At 46.9% G+C, this 9,710-nt stretch overlaps 1 protein-coding gene across 4 annotated transcripts in view; it reads right to left on the reverse strand.

The window, feature by feature from the left end:
- The window catches only part of LOC102474151 (phosphatase and actin regulator 1), a 418,994-nt gene that overhangs the window by 47,835 nt on the left and 361,449 nt on the right, over positions 1–9,710 (reverse strand). For all 4 annotated transcript variants that reach the window (XM_006141181.3, XM_014590989.2, XM_027774820.1 and 1 more), the window contains one exon: positions 2,310–2,557. In XM_006141181.3, the coding sequence (XP_006141243.1) occupies positions 2,310–2,557 (248 nt within the window). The remainder of the gene's footprint in view (positions 1–2,309; positions 2,558–9,710) is intronic.

Genomic DNA, 9,710 nt, shown 5'->3' on the forward strand with positions numbered 1-9,710 from the left:
TACAGGCATGGTGGTTGTTAATGCCGGGAGGAAGGGGAGGCTGCTGCTGGCATCCAGTGGGGAGAAGTATCCCCCAGTGCGAGGACAGTCAGCCCCTATGACAAGGAATCGTTGGGTTCAAAGCACCAGCAGTGCCCAGGGTGAGAAACCCTGGTCCAAACACCTGGTTCTCCGGGCACAGAAGGTGAACAGCTGTTCCCTCCGTTCACGGGTCACCTCGGCCCTCAGCGGCCCCTCGACAGTTTCTCCTCCACGTCACTCCGATCATTTGGGCTCCTCGTTCTCTAACCACTCTTAGGCTGCAATTCCAGAGCAACAGGGGGGTGTTGCCAGGCAGCAAGCTAGGGCATTCCTCAATTCATTTACTAGTGCTTCTTGTCTTCCTTTTCTTTTTTTTAAAAAAATTATTAGAAGGTATGTATGTTTGTCAGAGAGGGAGAGATGGAGGCGGGGAGACAGGACCTCCCTCATTAGGGCACGATCACACCGCAATCCCTGCTCCTCCATTCCTCCATCCACTTGGGATTTTTGTACACGGACACATGTGACCAGTGTGCTTTTCAAGTAACCAGGGCTGGAATTGGAGTCACAGTCAGCCATGTCGGATCCAGCTCCCCTAACCACTAGGCCATGGGGCTGGCCCTGTAGTCCTTTTCTCCTTAGTTTCTCCTCTAATTTTAGAATCTGGCACAGCTGACATCAAATTGCAGCACTGCCCCTTAGCCGATGGGAGACTCCGAGCAAATTCTCTACTTCTCCATTTTCTTCCCTTAGCTGACAAATGCGTACACCTACACCTGTCAGGTGTACCTGCATCCCAGGTGGCTCAGACTGGGGGTAGATTGTGGTGCGAGGACCCTGCTGGGGTGCCTGTCTCACTCTCACTCTCTCTCATTGAAGAAATAAATAAACAGATAGGAAAAAAGGAGGGAGGAGGGAAGGAAGGAAATCCATGCCAAAGGTTGTTATGAGTTGTAGAAAAGGAATAAAATCTTAGCAAGCTATCAGGCACATGGTATGCATTCAATGAGCAGTTGCCATCATACATTAATTTGTTAAAAAGTTGACAACATGGGAGGCCAGCAGGTGGCATGGTCATGAAGGTGCTGGACACTCCCACATGGGTGGCCATGATTTGAGTCCCAGACCCGGTGGTTGCTTTCTCACATTCCACCCCCCTCCTCTGGTCAAATTAAAATAAATGATTGAATAAATAAAATTAAATAAATAATTCTTTAAAAGATAAAGTTGACCACATAGATCCAGCAGGTGGTGTGGGGGATAAGGCGCTGGACTCCCACATGACCAACACCCGTTTGAGTCTCAGACATGGTGGCTTGAAAATCATGCTGGGTGCATGTGCATGCATGCCCAAAATCCTAAGAGGAGAGTGGAAGACAAGAGATTGAAGCATGGCCCTTTCCTCGGGGGGGCTGATTACTCATTTTCCCTCTCACTGTCTCCCTCCAGCAAGCACATAAGCCCTATGGCAACAACCTTTAAAAAAAAATAGGTTGACCACATATTAGACTTTAGACGTATAACAAAACTTTGCTTATTATGCTTATTCGTGGCCAGCATGATAGATTTCTGAACTATGTTTTCTTCATTTCTTGTCTTTTAACATATTTAAAGGTCTTACATGAGAAATTTAAATTCAGGCCTTCTAAAGATATTGAGGGAGGCTTAAAAACGAACTGCTGCATACACAATGGTCAGTGTGTCAGAGTGTTTTTCAGACAGGAACAGACTTTTAAGTCTTGTCACTCCCTTTTTTTGAGGGAAGAGTTTTCATCCCAAGAATGCAACGAAGAAAACACCATCTGGCAATCTTTTTTAAGAGGGATTTTTCCAGAGGGCAAGTGCACTTACTAGAGAGACAGAGGGACAGAAAACAAGAAATCGCCCCACAGGGGGAATGGTTATGCCACAATCCCTTCTTCTCCAGTCCCCTCTCAGGATTTTGGGCACATGTGCTGGGAGTGAGTTTTAAGTTGCCTGGTCCAGGACTTGAACCATGGTCAAATACACGGAAGTCTAGTGACATAACCACTATACCATCTGTGAGTTCCCCAATGTACAATTTCTAGAGCTAGTATTTAGAGGGCTTTTAGGGGACAGTCTCTCTCTCTCATCTTACTAGTGTAGAGACTGGGGTCCTCAGAGATTAACTGAGAGGTCCTGTGACCCAGGACCCGTAAACACCAGACCCAGGGTGAGAACCCAACTGGTTGGGCGGCTGAGTCAGCTTCCTTTCCACAACGCCATGGCCCGCCCCTCCTCCTGGTGTGGAGTTGAGATGAACCTACTGGTGTACAACGAGCTGTCATCGTCTTCATCCTCTTCCTCTTCTTCCTCTTCCCTTGTGTAGAGACAGGACGAGTCTTCATAGTCTGAGTCACGAGGCACATTTTCTTTATTGTCATCACATTCAATCACAACAGTTGGCACTTGTCTTATTTCCGGAAGGCCCATAGGCCCTGCTTTTGTGACACCGTCACCCGAGTGCAAACCAGAGCTGTGGTAAGAAGTGGAACAGGGGACTCGCTGTTCAGAGCTGTATAAGGAAGGAAGAAAGAGGAGATTCACTCAGGCGACTGTGCCGGATACATGCGCCAGAACTGTTCTACAGTTCAGGGGGCCAAAGGTCTGCTGGGTAATTAAAGTCCCGTTTCTCATCTCGTTTTTGCAGAGCAGAGTTTCCTGACGGTGGTAGTGGTGAGGAATAAAAACCAGGAATTCTCATTCCCTGTGCATGGGTGGTGAGGATGGCTCAAACCACGTCAATGCCCTTAATGCCGCTGAGCTCTACACTTCAGGAAGGTTCCAGGCGGAAGGGAAACAGGCATGGACAGCCACTATGGATACCAGAGACAGTGAGGAAGGAGGGTGGGAAATGGCAGATGGTGAGCGGGAGGGAATCAAGGGGAAAAAGGAAGAAGTAAAATATGTAAGGGACACGAAAATGGAAAATGAATCATTGCTAATATGTACGGTAATATCTTTGGGGCCGGCAGGTGGTGAAGGTGCTGGACTCCTACATGGCTGCCCATGGATTGAATCCTGGACCAGGAGGTCTGTTTTCTCATTCTGGCTCTCTCTAGTGAGTACACTGTATAGCAAATTGAAAAATAATAAAGAAAATAAAATAAATCTTTAAAAATATGTCTGGTAATACCTTTGACTGAACCAATATACAGTGTATTCAGGATGGTAAAATTCATTTCATATGCTGTTATGATATACAGTGATTGAATGTAATAAAACTAATAAAAACAGGTCTAGCCTGGTGGTGCTGTCCATAGCATACGGGACTACAGTGCAGGAAGCCACATGACCACCGTGAGTCTGGATCCCAGACTGGACTGAGAACACACTGGGCGTGTGCACAGATACCCAAGATCCTGAGGAGCTGGAGGGCTGGGGAAGGGGATCACAGCATGAGGTGTTCAGGGTACTTCTTTCTCTCCCTCTCTGACTCTCTCTTTCCTTTTCTCTCTCTCTCTTCCTCTCCCCGTTTCTCTCTCTTTGTTTTTTTTTTTTTTTTAAGAGAGTTTTTGCTAACAGGCACGTGTGTTCGCTGGAGAGACAGAGAGACAGAAAGTGAGAAATCACCCCCTGGGGGGGTGGTGACGGCCATGCTGCAAAAGGTGGGATGGACAGCGGGCCTGGAGACCGAGGAACATCAGGGCGGACTCGGTGAGGGAGAACCAGAGACGGTCTCTCCCAAAGATGGTATTAGACCCTCTGCAGGAGGCCACCTGGAATGTCTGTTTGTTCTGTGGGTCAGTTTTCTAAGAAGCATTGATGATGTTCTTAATTCTACCTCTTAAGTTGAGCCAACTCAGATCAGATATCATGTTTTAAAAGAATTATTTATTATTATTAAACATTTGACCAGAGAGAGAAAGTGAGAAAGTAAGCTACCGGGTCTGGGACTCAAACTGTGGTCCGCTATTGTGGGAGTCTAGTGCCTCAACCACTATGTCACCTGTTGGGCCCCAGATATAATTTTTAATTAAAAAGAATAAAAATCTATGTAAGCACATTGTTGGAAAACTAAGAAATGCACATTGGAAATAAAGAAAATTGTTGTTAGGATCAGCAGATGGCGTAATGGTTACATCTCTGGACTCCCATGTGGGGATCGCTGTTTGAGTCCTGGACCCGGTGTCTTAAAATTCACGCTGGGCACGTGTGCATATGTGCGTGCCCAAAACCCCAAGAGGAGAATGGAGGAAAAGGGATTGTGGCGTGGCCATCCCCCGGGAGGTGGTTTCTCGCTTTCTGTCTTTCTGTCTGGGGGGGGGTGGTTTCTTGCTTTTTGTCTCTCTGTTTTTCTGGTGAGTGCAAGAGCCCTATAGCAAAAAATCCCTCCTAAAAAAAAAAAAATGAAAAAAAGAAGATAGTTATTTTCTGAACAGCAATTTAGAACCCTTTTGACAACAGGCTCTGCAAGAAGTCCAGCAAGAATAATGAGAATACGAGCCAGAACACGTAGTTACGTTCTGTAATTTTTTCCAGGTTAACCGAAAGTGGTAGTTCTATCTTTGTTTTAAGGAATTTCTCAGCACAGGAAACTCAATGCATTTTAGTATCCAAAAGTGTGTGACACTTGTAAGAAAATAGAGTGTGAGGTTACCCTGTATCAATAAGTTTTATATTCAAATATTTTATCCAAAAGAAATCTTACTCATGGCAGATAAATGTCTGACTCTCGTTTCGAGCTTTCAATTATACTTTAAAGTATTGGTATATCTAATTGACATTCAATGAACTTTCTTCCTTCTATTGTTTCCAAAGGGCTGTTTTTCTCTGTATTGGTCACATAACTCTTCAGTGACATGAATGGAAGATCCAGTTAACATGTTACAAGTGAGGATGTTCAAAGCAACGAACTAAATCAACTTGTAAAAAAAAATACCTTCAACTACGGAATGGGATTCAATCACATATTTACCAAAATGCAGCTTCATATCACACATTGGCAGTGTAGGGGGGTCTGCCTGCCTGCTAGCTTAATATGAATGGCACTGGAAGCAGAAACATGGAGCCACGGCAGACGTCTCCCTGTGACAGTCACCACATAGTATCTGACTGAAAGGTCTGCTCAGAGGGAGCTACCGCCCCACCAGGTAGGGTGGTGCGTCTTAGGTAACAACACTCAGTGAGTGGCCAGGGTGCTTGGATTTCCACCTGGAGTATCGTTATGGTTCCCAGAATGGTTTGTCCCCCTGAGGTTCATGTTTTAAAATTTGGTCTTCAGTGCCATGGCATTGGGAGATGGTGAAACCTTTAAGAGGTGAGGCCTGGTGGGTGGTGTTTGGATCATGAAGGCACCATCCTTATGACTGGATTAACACCCTCTTGAAAGGAGTGAGTTCCAGCTCGCATGAGAGAGGGTTAGTACCTGGGAGAGATGGCTGTCCCCAGGTCTGTCCCACTGCACACATGCACTGACCCTCCTGTCTCTGCTGGCCATGTGGTGAGAGACACCCCAACAGGGTCTTGTCACTGAATGATCCCCTTCCCCCAGACCTCCAGTCAGAATTGGGGCCTACACACACCTGATGCATGTCAGGTCAACTTGGGACTTGAACCATAGTAAGCCACATGGCTTCCAGGACTGCAGGTCAGCATGCTACCACATGTGCCACGCCACTATCTTCTAAAACTCTTTACCATTCCTCTAAAATACTCGGAAACTAGTTACCATCATTTCTAAAGAGAAACATGGCATGAAAGAATATTGCTTTCTGTCATCTGATTGCAAACGCCTCGATCTTTTCGAACAGAAGCTACTCAAATCCTCAAATTCATTATCTGCAAATAGGACATTAATCCTGACACGACAAGTCCACGGAACAGCTTCTGAACTTTCATCTTGCATGAGCTATAAAGATGGGGTTTCAAAAGGAGAGAACAATCAAGTCATTTTCTTCTTCCAAGACCAAAAATGGGTGAGAAATTATGCCACAAATTGCAGCGCCCGGGGCTGAAAGATGACAGAAATAGCCACTGATGCCCGAGAGAACAGTGTATCCGCTTCAGGGGAAGGCACGCACTGTGTGGGGCCTGGAGATGAGAAACGCAACACTGGGGCTTCTGTTCCCGGCTGGACTGCAGTCGGCAGGAAGCCATGCCGTTCTGTATAAAGACCAGGGTGCTGGGACCAGCAGGTGCTGTAGTGGTTAAGGCGCTGGACTCCCACATGATCGATTGTGGTTTGAGTCCCGGACCTGGAGGCTTGAAACTCACTGGGTCTGTGCATGCGCATGAGTGCCCAAAACCCTGGGAAAAAAAGGGATTGCGGTGTGGCCATCTCCCCCTGTGGGGTGATTTCTTGCTTTCTATTTCTCTGGCAAGCACTATAATTTTGTCCTATAGCAAAAATCTCTCTGAAAACAAAACAAACGCAAAAAACAAAAAAAACAAAAAACAAACCATAATACTCGGTGGTTAAGGATGCTGGATCCCTCATGGCTGACTACAGGAGTCCAGGCCCCAGCAGCTTGAAAAACATGCCTCGCGTATGCGTACCCCAAATACCAACAGGATGGAGAAATGGGGGAGAAGGGACTGTGGTGTGACCGCACCCCACTGAGGGATACTTTCCCACTCTTTTCCAAGTGCACATGTCCTCTGGCAATTACAAATAAAGAAAAAGAAAAACACTGAGATACGGAGCCCTCCTGAGTAGAGGATGCTGTGGAATTTCTTTTTCCTGGCGGACTAATCCATTCACAGTCTTCTCTCTCTCCCTCCAGGAACCAGTGGCCCACATTTCTGAAATGCTGTCTAGGATTGGGATGTGAGGAATAAGTCGTAAGAAACAGAGTGTGACAGCAGTCTGTCTCTCTCAGCAGAGGTCCTATCAGCAGAGGTCACTGCAGTGGTGGCTTTTCCCTGGGACTTTGTCCCTAGACATCAGCAAATGTCACCCATCATGCTTCGCCATGTGGGCAGTGCTAGGAGAGGAAGGAAGTGGGGGAGACCGTGTCCAAGGTAAAAATGACTCCTTTTTCAATATTCCTGAGAAATCATAATCTCCTTCTGAGTTCATATGTAAATACAGGGGAAGGACATTATAGGCACATGGCGAAGCATAAACCTACATTTATCAATATTCCTATTTTAAAGGAAAGTCTGTGTTTTGCTGTGGATCACACGTTTAGTGCAGTGGTTGGCATGCTGTGTTCAGTGCTGTGGCTAAGAGTTCGAGAAGGTCTGGATTCTTTCCTGGGTCTGGATCAGGACTATGGAGGATTTGCTCCAAGTAAATTAAATATAGGAACATGCACTTCAATGACTAATTTTTTTTCTGAGATGTTTGTTTGCTATAGGGCATGTGCACTCACCAGAGAGACAGAGAGAGAGACAGTGAGAGAGAGAAAGTGAGAAATCACCCCCCAAGGGGCATGGCCACACAATAATCCCGTCTCCTCCATTTGTCTCTCGGGATTTGGGGCATGCACACACATGTACCTGACATGTTTTTGATGTCGCCAGCTCTGGGACTCAAACCATGTCGTCAGCCATGTAAGAACCAGTTCCCTAGCCACTATGCCACCTGCTGGTCCCACAATCAGTACAATATCTTTTAAAGTTTGTCTAATTCTTTCAGGAGGGAGAGAGACAGAGACAGCCACTCCCAACAGGGTCTTCATGCTGTAATCCACCCTCTGCCTCAGCCAGGCTAGGTCACGAGTATACATGCATATCAGGGAGGACCGAGGACACGAACCAAGGACCTTGCCCTTGGGGGTCCAATCCCCACACTAAGCAAAACATTTAACTTACTATGAGAAAGAACTTTATACCAATCAGACTCTCTGGGACTCAGTGAGAAGTTCCTTTTCAAGCAGACACAAGAAGCCAGTAGCCAGGAATGCTGCCATGGGTGAGGGGTGGTGGCCCAGATGGTCCCTTTCAAAGACTGGATGACTATGGTGCAAATGTGCCCAGGACCTTAGGCAGAAGCCTTAGGTATTCAACAAGGTTTCTTCCTTCTTACTGAGTTTTTGGAGTCACCAGAAGTTGTTAGGAGGATAGGGAAGTGATTCTATATAAAACTTGGTTAGAATTAGAATGCCATCATTTTGACAGGGAACATGGAGAATTTATTTTTTTAAGAGAAATTTTTGCTGTAAGGTGTATGTATTTGTCAGATAGACAGAGAGAGACAGAGAGACAGAAAATGAGAAATCGCTCCCCTAAGGGGATGGCCACGCTGCAATCCCTTCTCCTCCATTCTCCTCTTGGGATAGTGGACATGCACACTTGAACACCTGGCACGAGTTATAAATCTCCAGGTCCAGGATTCGATCTGTGTTTGACTACACAGTGGGAATCCAGCGACATAACCAATATGCCATCTGCTGGTCTCTAAACTGAAACTTTTAAAATCCAATGTTTTGGGGGCTAGCAGGTGGCATTGTGGTTATGGCGCTGGACTCCCACATGACTGTGGTTCAAGTCTTGGACCTGGCAGCTTGAAAATCACTCTGGGCACATGCGCATGCATGCCCAAAATCCCAGGAGGAAGATGGAGAAAGGATTGTGGCATGGCCAACCCTCCCACCCCGGGGGTGATTTCTCACTCTCCCTCTTGGTTTCCTTCCTCGGTTCCCCTGTGTTGTCGGCCTGCCTAGATGGTGTGAGGAGTCAGTGAGATGACACTGATATGTCTGTGCACGTGTAATAAAGAGGTGCCGCCCTCATTTTATTTATTTCTGTATTTATTTATTTAGAGGCTTTTGCCTTAGGGCCGTGCACTTATTGGAGAGGGAGAGAAAGGTGGATACAGTAAGAGGAAAAGTGAGAAATCACCCCCAAGGGGGATGGCCATGTCATAATCCCCTCTCCTTCATACTCCTTGTGGATCTTGGGCACACACACACACATGCACTGGGTGTGAGTTTCAAGCCACCAGGTCCAGGACTCAAACCACGGTCGGCCACATGGGAGTCCAGCGATATAACCACTATGCCATCTGCTAGCCCCACCACACACACATCTTAAATGACTATTGTTCTTATTAGTAAGAAAATGATGATGAGGGGCCAAATAAGTTTTGTTTTTCCTTCCGCAGTGAGGTTTGGTGTTAACACACAGCAATCCAGGCAGACTTCCTAGACACGACAGCTTCCCTAGCGTCACTTGTTTCCAAACACAAGATCCATGGCTGGAGGCTGGAGGGGAGGAAGCCACACCTCACAAGGTGCTCCTGTCTGTCCCCACTTTCCCTTTGGCTTTCCCAGTGATCCAGACTGCAGTCCCCAATCCCTAGGACCCGGGGAGAAGCGGTCACCTGGGATACGTATTCAGTGTCCCTTTTGAGACACATCCCTCGTGCCAGATGAAAATGCTTTCTCTTCATCATGGCAGGGAGCTTGGCTAAGGAATGAGCTTTGGAGCACCAAGAGGAAATTCAGGCTCTTTTTGGGCGGTAATATTAGTGTTTCAATGCCCATGCACACGCACACGCACACACACACACACGCACACATAAGAGCTATTCAGAACCAGCACAAGGGCAGGGAGCTCTTCCTGGGTGTCCAGGCCTGCCGCTGGGGGTCCTCTTTGTAGGTCTCCCATAAATGCCTTTGGAGGCAGACCCTGGGGAAAGACAGGGCTGCAACTACAATGGCCAAACATTCAAGGCTTGCATGCACCTAAGCAGACTAGCACCCTGCTTCCTCCACCAACCG

This window comes from Tupaia chinensis, unplaced genomic scaffold (genome assembly GCF_000334495.1).
Source record: "Tupaia chinensis unplaced genomic scaffold, TupChi_1.0 Scaffold000048_1, whole genome shotgun sequence".
In the NCBI taxonomy this organism is placed as follows: domain Eukaryota; kingdom Metazoa; phylum Chordata; class Mammalia; order Scandentia; family Tupaiidae; genus Tupaia; species Tupaia belangeri.